Source organism: Dromiciops gliroides, chromosome 1, assembly GCF_019393635.1.
Source record: "Dromiciops gliroides isolate mDroGli1 chromosome 1, mDroGli1.pri, whole genome shotgun sequence".
In the NCBI taxonomy this organism is placed as follows: domain Eukaryota; kingdom Metazoa; phylum Chordata; class Mammalia; order Microbiotheria; family Microbiotheriidae; genus Dromiciops; species Dromiciops gliroides.
This window is the reverse complement of record NC_057861.1, coordinates 63,498,943-63,515,984: the sequence shown is the minus strand read 5'-3', so window position 1 is coordinate 63,515,984 and position 17,042 is coordinate 63,498,943. Positions and strand designations below refer to the sequence as shown.

Sequence of the window (17,042 nt, the reverse complement as noted above, 5' to 3'; positions counted from 1 at the left end):
ACAATGAATTCTCTGATGTTAAAAAAAAAAGTTTCTACATTCAATTATAATATACATACATTGCAGTGAGAATTCTGTGCTGCTGTGGAAGGTATTTGAATTGACCAAAGACCCCTTCATATCTATTATATTTCTAAGGTTTCTCTCCAGTATGTATTCTCTGGTGTAGAGTAAGGTATATGCTTTTCCACATTCAATACATTTAAAGGGATTACTTCTGCTATGAATTATCTGGCATTGAGTAAGGTGTATACTCTGGCTAAAGACTTTTCTACATTCATTACATATATATGGTTTCTCTCCTGTATGAATCTACTTATGTTGAGTAAGATTTATAATTTAACTAAAGACTTCCACATTCACTACATTTACAGGGTTTTTTCCCAGTATAAATTTTTTATGCAATGTGAGTAGAAGGCTTTACTACACTGATTAAACTTATAGGGTTTCTCTCTAGTACAAATTCTTTGATGTTGAATAAGGTATATGCTTTAACTGAGAGCTTTTCCACATTCACAACATTTATATGGTTTTTCTCCGATACAGATTCTCTGACATTGGGTAAGGCTTCCACTCTGACTGAAGGCTTACATTTATAGGGTTTCTCTGCAGTATGAATACTCCAGTGTTGAATAAGGCCTGTGCTTTGGCTGAAGGGCTTACCACATACAGTACACTTATAGGGTTTCTCTTCTTTATGAATTTCTGCTGTTGAGTAAAGCATCTACTATGGCTAAAGGCTTTTCTGCATTCATGACATTTACAGGGCTTCTCAGTATAAATTCACTCATGTTGAATAAGGTGGTATTTCTGACTGAGGGTTTTTAAACATTCAGTACACTTATAGGGCTTCTCTCCAGTGTGAACTCTTTGGTGTAGAGTAAGAGATGAGCTATCACTAAAGGCTTTATTACACACATCACATTTTAAATGCTTCTCCCCAGTATGAATTCTCTGATTACGTGGAAGGTGCATACTTCTGAACGTTTTTCCACATTCACTACATTTATATGGTTTTTCTCCAGTATGAATTCTCTGATGTTGAATAAGGCTTGTGCACTGCCTAAAGACTTTACCACATGTTTTACATTTATAAGGTTTTTCTCCAGTATGAATTCTCTGATGTTGAGTAAGGTGTATATTCTGGTTGAATGCTCTCCCACATTCATTACACTTATAGGGTTTCTCCCCGGTATGAATTCTTTGATGTTGAGTAAGGTGTGTATTCTGGTTGAATGCTTTCCCACACTCACTACACTTATATGGTTTCTCTCCAGTATGAATTCTCTGGTGTAGAACAAGGGATGAGCTGTCACTGAAGGCTTTACCACATTCCTTACATTTATAGGGTTTCTCCCCAGTATGGATTCTCCGATGTCGAGTAAGGTTCATGTTTTGGTTGAAGGCTTTTCCACATTCCTTACATTTATAGGGCTTCTCTCCAGTATGAATTCTCTGATGTTGAGTAAGATGTATACTCTGGCTGAAGGCTTTTTCACATTCACTACATTTGTATGGTTTTTCTCCAGAAAGAATTCTTTGATATCTAATGGGGCCTGAGAAGTAATTAAATGCTTTACTCTGTTCATTGTACATACAATCTTTCATTTCTGTGGAAATGTTAGTACATTTATTTAGGAATGAATACTGTTTGATGATATTTTCATGTGTATCATATTTATGGACATATTTCTGTGTAACAATATTTGGTTCATGCAATGTATTGTATTGCATCTTCTCAAGAATTTTCTTCTGCAAGATTGTTATATCTTGCTTCAAACATGTCTCCTGATTTCTCTGCGACATTTCAAATCTATTATCACATTCACGAAGTTCTCCCAACTCAAAGTCCCAGAAACCCTCCCTTGTGGCTCTTTCCTGGAGCGCTTCTTCAAAAGAAATATCCTGCTTTGGAATTGTCTTCTTGGTTTCAGACCTAGTCCTGGAACCTGAAAAAAAAATACAAGCGTGTAAATGTCTTTTTTCCCCCCTGTGCTAAAAGGAAATCGCTTGCTCTCTAGTTTACTGTTTCCTTACTGTTCATCAAGGTTACATTTCCAAAAACCTTAAGAAAAATAAAGATGCTAAGCTTATGCTGTTTTTCCCCTAAGTAGAGCTACTTGTACTTTTCCCACTACTCAACTGGACACTTTATTAAAGACCTTATTGCAACAGTTGGTCCTTGTTTTCTCCAATGTCGGTATGTGCATTTGGGAGGGAGGAAAGGGAAAAGAGTATATATTATAGTCACCCTTCCCCTAATTAAATGATACAAAATGTGATCCGTCCTTCCCAGTTCATTAGGGAACTCCCTTTTCTGTGTAAGAAATAACTATGTATTAACAAAAGTGACTGCATGATATATCCCCAGCATCCTGATCAGTTTTTTCTATTAAGTAGAAAAAACAAATACATAAACATATAGTAGCAACTCCTTGCCAGGAATGGGGCACTATGGATATGGAACATTGTATATACTCTAAGATGTGCTCAATGCATTAGTTGCTTTGGCTGAACTATTTTTCTTCTTTCTTTTAAAATATTTGTTACAAGGGATAGCTCACTGAGTGGGAGAGAAGGTATATATTTGGTAAAAATAAAGGTTTAGAGAAAGTCATCAATAATTTAATTAACTGGGCACCTTTATTCACTCCTGCTGAAATAACCAATATCTTACCTAATACAGAATTTTTCTCTCGCCCTCCAATGCTCTCTCTTACTGGAATCATTATACAGTTCTTTTCCAATGTGAGGAATGAGGAAAAGGCCTCTTTTCTGACCCAAATCTGATCAGTTTGGAATTCTTGAAATTCTACAAAAATGTCATATGAACAAACTTCTGCATTTCTTTAATATGAAATTATTTTTCAATAGAACTAGAAGCATTTTGTTGAACACTTGTTTCTATTCAATGTTTCAATAATTCCTTTGTTTTTACTAGAAACTAGTATTTGCTGTTAAATGGAAAGTAAAGTGGGCAGGGGAGTCATATTACCTCTCCTAGCTCCATAGCATCTATTTAGCACCTACTATGTTTCAGACACTGTGCTATGTGGTAAAATGATGGAATTGAGCAGATGCCTAGGGGTCTCACCTGAATGACCCAGTACTATTTGGGAAACCAAGTAGGGATGATTGGAGATGGGCCACACCTGGCCTGCCCTGAGTGATGTATGCTGCTGATGTCAGCAGGGGAACCACTCTCCACAAGCAATTTTGAAGGACCTCCCTTTTGAGGGAGGGAGAGTAAATGCTCACTGAGGGGAGCTCAGTGCTTTCTAGTCGGTGACCTTCCGGGACCCGATGAGAGAGAGTAAGAGAAAGGGAGAGGGAGGGAGGGAGAGAGAGAGAGGGGTGTTTGTTTGTTTTTTTCCTGACGGTTTTGTCCTGTGGGCCTTGGCTGCATAGCTGTTTCCTATAGAAGCTATGGACCCCAGGTGGTAAGTTAATAAAATGAGCCCGGCTCTTTGAATTAGCTGAGCTGGAAGTGAGTTTGGGGATTGTATAAGCTTTTGTTAGAGTTAGGGAGATTATGCATTTTCCTCTTTCCCTATTCCCTTGTCCTTGACTTTATTAATTTCACCTTTGCTGTGTATTTTATTCTCATTAATAAAATCTGATTTGTTTGTGGAAAAGAGGTTGTTAAGCTCCTTTCTTATTGGCCTGGGAGAAATATCTAAAAAGGAAGTTTGGAGGGGAGGAAGTTTTGGACCTACAGGTCCCTCATTATTTTCTGAACCACAATATTACGGTGAGCCACCCAATTAATTCTCCACATATTAAATTTGGCCTCTACAGTTATAACAATAAATATATGTATAAATATAGGTCATATAGGCTATAAATAATGCTGGGGTTCAGGGAAGGGAAAAATCAAAAGCAATTATAGTATCATCAGAGATGGTCATGGAAAGGGGAAGGTAGAGCTAAGTCCTGAGGAGATGTAAGGGGAATGGACAGGACTTTCTAAGAAAGGAATAAGCTTGATGAAAGATATGAATAAAGGAAAATATTATAAGAGCTATAAAGACTATTTGACTGCTACAAACAAAAATACAGTTTGTGGGATAAGGTGATGAAAATTAAGGCACAGTTTGGGGAGAGGGGAGAGGGGAGAGGGGAGAGTTTGAAGGATCCAAAAAGCCAGAAAGCTGAGGTTAGTCTTTATGGAGTAATCAATGAGGAGTCATTTAAAGTTCCTGAGCAAGAGTCAAGCAGATTGAATAAGAGGGGTGAGAAATTAGATATAGGAAGCAGTCAATGGTATAAGCATAAAGGAACATGTTATCATGGTAAAAGCACTGGACTTATAATCAAAGGACCTGATTTTGAATATTAGCTCTGTTACTTACTATCTGTGCAACTGTGGGAGACATATAATTATTTTGTCTATAATTTCTTCAATTGTAAAATCAGCAAGTTATATGTAATAGGCACTGAAATCCATTTCACCTCTCAATCCTAAATTCCTATTCTGAGTCTAGAATGGATGGTTGCAGTGGGAAAAATTAATAAAGAAAAATTACCAAGAGTTGTCAACTACTCCCTTTAGAGGATGAATATGGTTCTTATGGGGTAGTGGGAAGCCATACTTGATCCAAGACTTCACTTTTAATAAGCCAAGAGCTCAGGGAGCAGCTAGATAATGCACTGTCCTTGGATTCAGGATGACCTGAGTTCAAATCCAGCCTCAGACACTTGACACTTATTAGCTGTGTGACCCTGGGCAAGTCACTTAACCTTTATTGTCCCGCAAAAACAAACAAACAAACAAACAAAAAAATAAGGCAAGAGCTCTTCACTTATTTTAGGTCCTAGAACCCTTTGGTCATTAATGTAGTAAAACCTAAGGACTCCTTTTAAGAGTATTATTTTTAAGTGAATAAAATAAAATGTATAGGAACACAAAAGATGCCAATTGTACTGAAATAATTATTATTTTTTAAATAATTCTTTATTTATTTTTTTCCATTACATGTAAAGCTAGTTCTTGACTTGAAATAACTATAATATTTAAGAAGACAAGTTCACAGACCCTAGGTCAAGAATCCCCAAAATAAAGCAATAAGCTATGATGATAAACAATTAAGCCCCCATTGAAAAGGGGTTAAATCAATACTAAACTAGTTAGTATTGATTACTTTGATTTATTGCAGGATTAAGTTTCCCTTCCTTAGGAAGAGTGAATTCTTTTTTTGTTTAATTTAATTTTTTTTTTATTTTGTTTTTGCTGAGGCAGTTGGGGTTAAGTGACTTGCCCAGAGTCACACAGCTAGTAAGTGTCAAGTATCTGAGGTCACATTTGAACTCAGGTCCTCCTGAATCCAGGGCCGGTGCTTTATCTACTGCGCCATCTAGCTGCCCTGGAAGAGTGAATTCTAACAGCTAAACTAGCATAAATATTCCCTTAAATCTAAATTCCCTATAGATCTAGTGAATAGATATATTGATAAGATTTGAAAGCAGATAAGTTAGAATAGGGAATATATCCCTGAAGCAATAAAATAATCATAGGTTTAAATTAGATATTATAAAACTCTTTTAGGGCAGCTAGGTGGTACAGTAGATAAAACACTGGCCCTGGATTCAGGAGGACCTGAGTTTAAATCTAGCCTCAGACACTTGGCACTAGCTGTGTGAGTCTGGGCAAATCACTTAACCCTCATTGCCCTGGAAAAATAAAAATAAAACTCTTTACTAAAGATTAAGTTCCCCTTTCTGACAGCTGGAGGCAGGGAGGAGACTTCAAGCTTACTGACTATAAGTTCTTTTTTTTAGTTAGTTCTTTTCAGTAAGCTACATAGACCCATACCCTTGAGAGACCACTTAAAGGTACTTCCCCCCAAAAAAGTTCACAAAATGATAGACATTAATTCTAATCCAATAGAACATTAAATCTAGCAAATGTCCCTCCCTAGGAAAGCCCTATTACACCCTTGACACACCAGCACTCCAAATCTTGGCAATAACTCTAATTTAGCTTAGGAAAGTCCACTAGTAAACTAGTCAAATGGCCTGCCTTTCTAATTCAATTATGTTCAAAACAAGTTTCCTAAGATTGCTACAATTTTTAATTCTTTTTTTCTGTTATAAAAATAAGCTCTATAAATCACTCCTTTGTCTGACTACTGAGGAGTCAAATGACCTAATTTGATTGCAAACACTAGCTTTGCAAATAAATCATTATACTTTAGACTTTTCTGTTTTAGATTTTAAAAATCAACACCATTATAATAACAGCTCAAGTCTACTGGAATAAACAAGTCTTATCAGATATACCAAAAGAAATCCATATCAGAAAAAAATATGTCCCAAACACTTTTGTCCCTAATAAGTTTCTGGTAGCAAAGCACTAAATCAGCTCATCAGCAACTGAGCATATCAGAACTATAATGCATGAAGGGTAAGAATAGTACAGAGAAAGAATCACTGAACTTGGAGTGAGGTGAGATCTTCATTTAAGTCATGGCTCTGCCAATTCCTAGATATTATTTACCTCTTTGGATCTCAGTTTCCTTCTCTATGAAAGGAATAAAAATATTTGCCCTACAAATCTCAGGGATGAAAGTGTTTTGTAAACCCTCAAATAAGAGTAAAGTGTAAGTTATTGCCATAAAGGAGAAGATCTTCACCTGAAGGCTCCATGTGAGATTGTCCTTAGACTTAAACTTAGCATGAATGGGTAAGATTGTAAGAAGAGTGAAAATTGACTGAATGAAGTAAAGATAACATGCTGAGACCTGTGGTCATGGAAAAAGAAAAAGGAGAGTGTCCAAAGTATGGAAACACCTAAAAATGCATGCCAGGCAGCCTCAAGGACTCAAAGGCTTGAGATTTTGCTGTCCAACATCACAAAGGTATTTCTGTCTGAATGACCATCTCAGTTGTTTTCTTCAAAATAACTTCAGTCTATCTGGTTTTCACTCACTCACCTGGATGTGTGCCCCTTGGAAATTCTTTTTCCAGCATCCATAGTGCTTCTCCTCTCTCCAACTTAGAAATTATCTCTGGTTTGGGAACCTGAAGCCCTGGTCATGGGCAAGAAAGAGAAAATGTTGAAAACAGAGTCATTGGAGAACTTAATTCCAGTTCCTTTTTCTTCAGCAAAGAGACCATGATGAGAAAACCCAGAGGGTAGTATAAATGCCTTCTGAAAGAGGCTCTGCATAGTGTTCTCCAAGTATAGTTAGATGGGTCATTGAGTTGATTTGAATCACAAAGAGTTAATTTATTGGTTCCTTCCTGTTGATAGGAAGATTAAAATATTTAATATTTCCAACCAACTTCACAAAGTACATAAGGGAAAAGTAGGAAGCAGGAAGTATATAGCAGTACCTTGATGCTGTCAATTTCTTTTTTTCCTAAATAGTATTATATTTTTCCAAATTACATGTAAAGATAGTTTTCTTTCTTTCTTTTGTTTGGTTTTTGTTGGTTTGGGGTTTTGGGTTTTGGTTTTTTTGGTTTGGTTTGGTTTTGTGGTGCAGTGAGGGTTAAGTGATTTACCCAGGGTCACACAGCTACTAAGTATCAAGTGTCTGGGCCCACATTTGAACTCAGGTCCTCAGGACCTGAATCCAAGGCTGGTTCTTTATCCACTGTGCCACCTAGCTGCCCCTAAAGATAGTTTTCAACATTCATTTTAATGAGATTTTGAGTTCCAAATCCCTCTCCTTCCTTCCTTCCTTCCTTCCCCTCCCTCCCTCCCCAAGTAGGCAAACAATCTGATATGTTAAACATATTTCCACATTAGTCATGTTGTGAAAGAAGAAACAGAACAAAAGGGGAAAATCACACACGCAAAAAGTAAAAATAGTATGCCTCAATCTGCCTTCATACTCCACAGGTTTTTGGAGGGTTTGGGGGTTTTTTTTCTGGATATGGATAGCATTTTTTCATCATGTGTCTTTTGGAATTGTCTTGGATCATTGTATTGCTGAGAAGAACTAAGTCAATCATAGTTGATCATCACACAATGTTGCTGTTACTGTGTAAAATGTTCTCCTGGTTCTGATCATTTCACTTTGTATCAGTTCATGTAAGTCTTTCCAGGTTTTTCTGAAATCTGCCTGCTCATCATTGCTTATAGCCCAATAGTGTTTCATTACACTCATATACCACAACTTCTCCAGCCATTCACCAACTGATAGGCATTCTTTTAATTTCCAATTCTTTGCCACCACAAAAAGAGCTGCTATAAATATTTTTACATGTGGGTCCTTTCCCATTTTTATGATGTCCTTGGGATACAGACCTAGTACTGGTTTTGCTGGATCAAATGGTATGCACAGTTAGATTGTCCTTTGGACATACTTCCAAATTGTTCTCCAGAATGATTGGATCAGTTCATGACTCCACCAACAATGCATTGGTGTCCCAATTTTCCCACATATTCTCCAACATTTATCATTTTTCTTTTCTGTCATATTAGCCAATCTGAAAGGTGTGGGGTGGTACTTAAGAGTTGTTTTAATTTGCATTTCTCTAATCAATAGCGATTCAGAGCATTTTTTCATATACTATAGATAGCTTTAATTTCTTCACCTGAAAACTTCCTGTTCATATCCTTTGACCATTTATCAATTGGGGAATGATTTGTATTCTTATAAAATTAACTGTTCTCTATATATTTCTGAAATGAGGCCTTTATCAGAAACACTTGCTGTAAAAATTGTTTCCCAGCTTTCTGTTTTCCTTTTAATCTTGGTTTTGTTGGGTTTGTTTGTGCAAAAACTTTTAAATTTAATGTAATAAAAATTATACATTTTGTATTTCATAATGCTCACTGTTTCATGTTTGGTCATAAATTCTTCCCCTCTCCATAGATCTGACAGGTAAACTATTTCTTGTTCTTCTAATTTCCTTATGGCATCATCCTTTATGTCTAAATCCTGTTCCCATTTTTACCTTATCTTGAAGGTGTATGGTGTGAGATGTTGGTCTATGCCTAGTTTCTGCTACACTATTTTCTAGTTTTCCCAACAGATTTTGTCAAACAGTGAGTTTTTATCCCAAAAGCTGGAATTTTGGGGTTTGTTAAACAGTAGATTGCTATAGTCATTTACTTCTGTGTCTTGTATACCTTATCTATTCCACTGATCCACCACTCATTCTTAGCCAGTAACAGATAGTTTCAACAATTGCCTCTTTATAATATAGCTTTAGATCTAGTACGACTAGGCCACCTTCCTTTGCATTTTTTTATTAATGCCCTTGATATTCTTGACCTTTTTTTCTTCCAGATTAATTTTATTATTTTTGCTACTGCTCTAACATATTTTTGGTAGTATGATTGGCATGGCACTGAATAAGCAAATTAATTTAGATAAAATTGTTATATTGATTATATTAGCTCAGCCTACCCATGAACAATTGATATTTTCCCCATTGTTTGGATCTGAATTTATTTGTGTAAAAAGTGTTTTGTAGGGGGCGCCTAGATAGCACAGTGGATAAAGCACCGGCCCTGGATTCAGGAGTACCTGAGTTCAAATCCAGCCTCAGACACTTGACACTTACTAGCTGTGTGACCCTGGGCAAGTCACTTAACCCCCATTGCCCCGAAAAAAAAAAGTGTTTTGTAATTGTGTTTGTATGGTTTCTGGGTTTGTTTTGGCAGGTAGACTCTCAAATATTTTATATTGTCTACAGTTATTTCAAATGGAATTTCTCTATCTCTTGCTACTGGGCTTTATTGATAATATATAAAAATGCTGATTATTTATGTGAGTTTATTTTATATCCTACAACTTTGCTAAAGTTGTTCATTATTTCAAGTAGTTTTTTAGTTGATTCTCTAAGTATACCATCATATCATCAGCAAAGAGTGATAGTTTTGTTTCCTCATTACCTATTCTAATTCCTTCATTTTTTTTCTTGTCTTATTGCTAAAGGTAACATTTCTAGTACCATATTCAATAATAGTGGTGATAATGGTCATTCTTTTTTCACCCCTGATCTTATTGAGAAGGCTTCTTTCTATCTTATCCCCATTACAGTTGATGTTTGCTGATCATTTTAGATAGATACTACTTATCATTTTAAGGAAAGTTCCATTTATTCCTATGTTTGCTAATGTTTTTAATATGAATGGGTGCTATTTTGTCAAAAGCTTTTTATGCACCTGTTGAGATAATAGGGGGCAGCTAGGTGGCACAGTGGATAAAGCACCGGCCCTGGATTCAGGAGGACCTGAGTTCAAATCTGGCCTCAGACACTTGACACTTACTGGCTGTGTGACCCTAGGCAAGTCACTTAATTCTCATTGCCCCACCAAAAAAGGGGGGGGGGAAGAAAGAGATAATAATATTATTTCTGTTGGTTTTGTTGTTGATATGGTCAATGCTGCTGAAAGTATTCCTAATAATGAACCAGTCCTGCATTCCTGGTAGAAATTCTACGTAGTCATACTGAATTATCTTGGGGATAAATTGCTGTAAACTCTTTGTTGATATCTTATTTGAAACTTTTGCACCAATATTCATTAGGGAAATTGGTCAATCATTTTCTTTCCCTGTTTTGGTTCTTCCTGATTTAGGTATCAGCATCATATCTGTGTCATAAAAAGAATTTGGTAAGACTGCTTCTTCACCTATTTTTCCAAAGAGTTTATATAGTATCTGAATTAGTTGTTCTTTAAATGATTGGTAGAATTCACTTATAAATCCATCTGGCCCTGGAGATTTTTTCTTAGGAATAATGTCAATTTCTAATTGTACAAAACAAGCAAAAAAGTGTTTTACCTTGGGAATAGTAAAGTCTGCATGATCTCTGGCTCTAAGAACTGCTGGGACCAAAGCAAAGCTAGGCACTCCAGATGGTGGATAGCCTTTACCAGTCATGATCACAGACACCCAAACGAACAGATGTTAAGTAACAGGAGAAAGCTGTGCTTACCCAGGAAGACCAAGTTCCGATAGTTCTCCAGCATCACATTCCTATACAGGTCTCTCTGAGTAAGGTCCAGTTGCCACCACTCCTCCCAGGTAAAGTCCACAGCCACATCCTTGAATGTCACTGATTCCTGTAATAACATACATTTATACTCACCCAAGTATAATCTCTTCATGTTACCCTGAGGAGAATAGCAAAATGCCTAGTGGCCATCACAATTATTCTCCTGTTCCCTCCCCATCTACTACTCCAATCCTGCTAATCTCCAATTCTTGGCAACCCCTCCTATCCACCTGCCTCATGCCCCTTCCCAAACTGCAGAACAAGCTAAAGGAAATCCCAAACTCATGATAACTGGGTTTATTATCAGTAGATGATATCTAACTTCAACTGAGAATTGACTACTGTAAGTCAAATCTTTTTTTTTTAATTTTTAGTGAGGCAATTGGGGTTAAGTGACTTGCCCAGGGTCACACAGCTAGTAAGTGTTAAGTGTCTGAGGCTGGATTGAACTCAGGTACTTCTGACTCCAGGGCCGGTACTCTATCCAATGCACCACCTAGCTGCCCCTGTAAGTCAAATCTTTTACTTATTTCTTATTGATTCTCCTATCACACTGCTCATACTGGTTGTTCCAAATCTTTTTGTTTCTTATGAAGCCCTCAAAATCTCCTCACTACTCCTCCCTCCTTCTCAAAAAATACCCTCTCTCCTACTTCACTGAGAAAATGGAAGCTATCTAACCATAACTCCTTTAATATCCTTCCTCCATTGCCCTTAAACTCTCAATGTTTCCCCCTTCCTGTGTTCCTTCTTCTAGAGTCAAAGGATGAAGTAGTCTTTTTCCTCACTAAAACTAATCCCTCCCCATGTACTTTTGATCCCATTGAGATGCAAGATAGAATGATGGATAGTATAGAAGCCATTGGGTCAGAAAGACCTAGATATGAACCTTACATCACACAGTTGCTCTGTAGGTCTCAGTTTCCTCATCTATAAAGTAAAGAGGTTGGACCAGATAACATCTGAGGTCCCTTCCAGATATATAGCTCCTATTCCATGGCCCCATTTTCATGATCCAAGACAATTCATTAATCCCCTCTGAATCCCAACAAATCTTACACATTTCTCATTTGTAAAATAGGGATAATAATGCCATTACTTCATAGAGCTGTAGAGAAGAGTAAAGTAGGTATATAAAGTGCAAGTCACTTAACCTCTGTTTGCCTCAGCTAACTCTGTAGCAAAATAGGGAATAATAGCTCCTATGACAGTTATTCTAAGGATCAAATGAAATCATATTTTTAAGTGCTTAGCAGTGCCTGGCACATAGTAAATGCTATATAAATGCTTTTTATTAATATTAGTGTGTTCCCCATCACCAGAGGTCCTCACTCAGTGGTTGGATGATGTAGTAGGGATTTCTGTTCAAGTACAATTTGGACTACATTCAATTCACTTCCATTTCACTAACATTTTAACACCTACTATTTGCCAAGACACCATTCTAGGTCGTAGAAATACAAAGACATTCTTCTGGAATGATACAACATGAACACTGGTAAGTAGATACAAAGTAACTTAAAAAGAGAACAAACTCTAACTACAAGATTCACAAAAGTATTGTGAGATTTAAAATTGGATATTAGATCATAAATCTCCCCTCTTTAACCTTTCCCTAATTTATCTCCCAGACTAGTAAATGGAAGAAGCTTCTGGTTTTCTAGTTAGAGCTTTTATTGTATGGTAGTCACAAGGTGATGTTGATTAGAAGGATAGGAAAGTAGAAATACAATACAAATCGTCTTAAGTCTAAGCTTAGTCTATATTCCGTATAAAACTCACCAAAAGCCAAGGCCACCTTTGGGGAGAGAGAGAGACCGTGTTAAGTGCGTGCTGCTGCTAACCGCGAGCTGGGCCGAGTCGAACTCCAGTCAGCATCTGTCTGTGCAGCTCAGTCAGGAGACCAACAGAGCAGGAAAAAGCTCCCACTTCCGTTCTCTCCTTGCCTTTTAAGCTCGCACCCCGGAAGTCGAGTGCGTAGCAGGCAGTCTGACGTGTGCAGCAGGCAGACTGGCGTGCATAGCTCATGCCATTGGTCTCCTCCCCAAAAGGGTGGTCCTTAAAAAACTGGCGTCTTTCAGTTATCCTAACCGACTGTTAAAAAACTTTCATTTTTTTTTTTACCACAGTATCTTAGAAGAAAGAGGTGGCACCTATTCCAAGTCTGAGAGGATACAATGATTATAAAAGACAGTATTGAGAAAGAAAAATGTCCCAGGCTTGGGGGACAGCACAGACCAATGGAAGAATGTTGAGTTAGGGGAACAGTAAATTGTCTGATTTGGATAGAACATAAAATTAGAAAAGAGCATAGTATGAAATGAGGCTGGAAAAGTAGGTTAGAGACAGACTATAGAGGACCTTAAATACCAGACGGAGAATACTATGTTCTATTCTAGACAAGTGGGAGCCATTGAAGATTTTTTTTTGGCAGGGCAATAGGGGTTAAGTGACTTGCCCAGGGTCACACAGCTAGTAAGTGTCAAGTGTCTGAGGCTGGATTTGAACTCAGTACTCCTGAATCCAAGGCCGGTGCTTTATCCACTGCACCACCTAGCTGCCCCGCCATTGAAGATTTTTGAGAAAAGGAGTCACATGGTCAAATTTATTCATTTGGAAGATTATTTGGGTCACAACCACGTGTAGGATAGTTTGGAATGGATAGGAGAGACTGGAATAAGGGAGACCAATTAGCAATCTATTATAATAGTACAATTCAACAAATATTTTTTAAATGCCTACAATGCACCAACCAGGTACTATGCAAGGTGATGGATATGTAAACAAAAAAAGAAAATAATCCCTGCCCTCAATTATTTCATATTCTATGATTGTGTTATAAGAAATTATGAGGGGAGGTTTCAGAAAAGCCTAGGAAGAGTTGTATGAAATGATACAAAGTGAAGTGAGCAGAATCAGTGGAACAATTTACACAATCACAATATTGTAAAGATAAACAACTTTGAAAGACTTTGGAACTCTGATCAACACAATGACCAAACACAAATCCAAAGGACTCATAAAGAAATATGCTATATAGTTCCATATAGAGAGCTGATGGATCAGAGTGCAAGCTGGAGAAATTTTTCTTTTCCTTTTTTTCTTTTCTTTTCCTTTTTTGGTCTGCTGGAAGTCTCAGGGAATTTACATTTTGATGGGGGAATTAAATGTGGAGGAGGGAAAGTTGGCTGAGGGTAAACACATATAACATAGTTTAGAGCTAGCCAAGAGGTGACATCATAGACTGGTTCTAGATAATATAAGAGCTCATCTATCAGAGCCCAAGGTCTCAGGTGAGAAGTCCAAATTCCAGTGGGAAACAGAAGAGGGTCAGAATTGCTACATATAGAGTTCTCAAGTCCATGGTGGGAAGTACCCACAAAAATAGTGAGATAGTAAGGATGCTAGAAAAAAACAACACTTTCTTGGGGCAGCTAGGTGGTGCAGTAAATAAAGCACTAGCCCTGGATTCAGGAGGACCTGAGTTCAAATTCATCCTCAGACACTTGACACTTCCTAGCTGTGTGACCCTGCACAAGTCACTTAACCCTCATTGCAAAACAAACCAAAAAAAAAGCTTTTTTTTTTTATCAGTGTCAAAAAAAAGTTCATCCTTATTGGCCTGGCATTGTGATACTCCATAATATTTGCCATTACCACAAGTCAACAGAGCTTTTAATCAAGGCATTTCCAGATGTTGATTAAGGAGATTACCAAGAACCTTAAAAGATAGAAGTTACATACTGTATTTGGTACATAGTGGGCATTTAATAATTGTTTACTGATTGACTGAATTACCTGAGATCTGGCTACTGTGAACCCAGAAGTCATTCCTTCCTCTTCTTCAGTACTCCTGTCTCTTATAACCTCAATCTTCATCCTACAAAGCTGATGGAGAAGAAAAAAGTCATGAAGGAAGTGAGTCTAAATCCCATATCCCATGCTATCTCTATAGAGTAAAGGGTTAAAAAGAAGACCAGGATCAGTCCCATCCCTTGCTACAATCAAAGAGAGGGGCCATGAATGTTAGTGCCCAGCAGTTTAATTTATGCCTTGCTCATAGTACATTTTAATAAATATTCATCAAATTGAACTGTTGAATCATTTCCTGGGACTAGGATCCTGCCCCTAGATTCCAAAGATCAAGTTCTGTACTGAGTACTAGAACACATGGACTGAATTCATTGTTCTGCCACCCATGTGCAGAGTTTATAAAGAATATGTGACCAAACTCTGTGAGCTCCAATCACTTCCACTTTTTCAACATACAAAAATATTCCCTTCCCCCTTATTGGCTAAAGGCTAGTGAGGAAATCAATTTTCTGACATGTCATTAGTTTAACCACTGGAGAAGCTAGGCGGTCCGGCAGAAAGAATACAGAGCTAAGGGACAGAGAATTTGGATTCAAGTCCAAGTTCTTCTATCACCCACCTGAGAGACCTTATCCCCATGTATTGTGACTCTAATTTTTCCTCCACCAATGGAATTCTATAATACATTAGCAATAGAGCCAAACATAAGATCCTTGAGAGAAGAGACTTCCATTTTTGTCTCATTTCCCCCCACCCCCCAATGCCTAGAACAGTGCCTTACATATACTTGGAATTCAGTAAATGTTAATTGTTGCGTCTCAGTACTTGTTGAGTTACTATAGAACAGTATTGTTTCCCCAACCTGTTATTTGGGAAGGGGATCATCCCAAATGCCTATTCCACATGCATTATTTTATTGCCTATCTCTTTGTCTCTCTGCCTCCCTCCTTCCCCCCTCCCTCCTTTTTGTCTTCTAGCAATACCATTCAATTTCAATGCTTGAAGTATCACCATTACATCTATGACTTACAAACCTTTTCTACAGTTTGACTTCCATGTCAGATGCCAAACCCACATTTCCCAATGCCTAGAACTCCAAAATGGAATTTCCATTCACATGAAATGAACCCAAAGGATACATGACCAAACAACTAGAGAATGGTAAGATGGGTAGCATTCCACCTTCCCCTTGATAACCAGGTCTCCACATCACTTCCTAGTCATTTTCAAACCATACTGTCAAGTATATAAGCTGCCCCATCTTTCAGCTCACTTTTATGTGATTTCTTCCCACCCCACCCCCATTAGAGCGCTTTAGGGCAGGAACTGTTTTACTAGCATTTAGTACAATGCCTGACATATACTAAGTGCTTAATAAATACTTTTCATTCATTCTTCCTTCTGTTATTCTTCTCATCACTGCATATAAGTCATGTATACAAGAAACTAAATCTTCCTTAATTATTGAATGGGACCCAGTAGCTATGTTGCTCATATTTCTTCCTCCTCTCTCCTTCATCTATTTTCCCTCTCATATACCTCTCTTACCTCACCTTTCAAGAAACCCTCCTACATCTCATATTCATCCCTCTCTCTTTTGTCTCTAATCCGCTGTCTTCTCTCTCATCTCTATCTCATTCATGAGAAACGTGTGAACATTCTCATTCATCTCTCCCTTGCTCTGGCTCTCTCAGTCTCCACCCCTTTCTCATCTCTCATTCATTCTTCTGTGATCCCTCTCTTCCTCTGCCATTCCTAGTCCATCATTGCCCCTTTCTCTCATGTCCATCTTCCTCTATTCATCTCTCTCACCTTACTTATCACTCATCTCATACATCCCTCATCATTCATCTTTTTCAATTCACTCTTAATTCACACACCTCACCTTTTCAAACACCTTTCCCCATCATCCCTCTCTTCCCTCTTTCCTCCAACACTCATTTTATTTATCTCCCTATTCTCTAAGATTTCTCCCTCCCTATTTCCCTCCTCACCAACTCATCCCTCCCTCTTCCTATCCCTCCTCTGTCTGTCTCTCTCACACACACATAAATATAACATATATGTATATGTGTGTATGTATGTGTATGTATTTGTAGAGAAATAGATATCTACAGAAGATCTCTATACTCTGTGTGTATATGCATCCTGTCTCTCTCCCCTGAACCCATTTACTCACATTAGCCCCAAGGCACCTGTGTCCAGTTGCTCTGGGACTGGATCCTCCCTGGCAGAGACACCTGAAGAACAAAGGGGACAACCCGGCCCAAGAA

At 37.7% G+C, this 17,042-nt stretch overlaps 1 protein-coding gene across 1 annotated transcript; it reads right to left on the bottom strand.

The window, feature by feature from the left end:
- Window positions 1-397: 397 nt before the first annotated feature.
- Window positions 398-17,040, bottom strand: LOC122745315 (zinc finger protein 184-like). The gene is made up of 7 exons (XM_043990536.1): window positions 16,965-17,040; window positions 14,755-14,844; window positions 10,897-11,023; window positions 6,933-7,028; window positions 1,479-1,949; window positions 1,164-1,406; window positions 398-708 (listed from the first exon to the last, which is right to left on the bottom strand). The coding sequence occupies exons 2-7, from the start codon at window positions 14,833-14,835 to the stop codon at window positions 398-400; spliced, it is 1,329 nt and encodes a 442-aa protein (XP_043846471.1). The 5' UTR covers window positions 14,836-14,844; window positions 16,965-17,040.
- Between the last annotated feature and the right edge of the window lie 2 nt (window positions 17,041-17,042).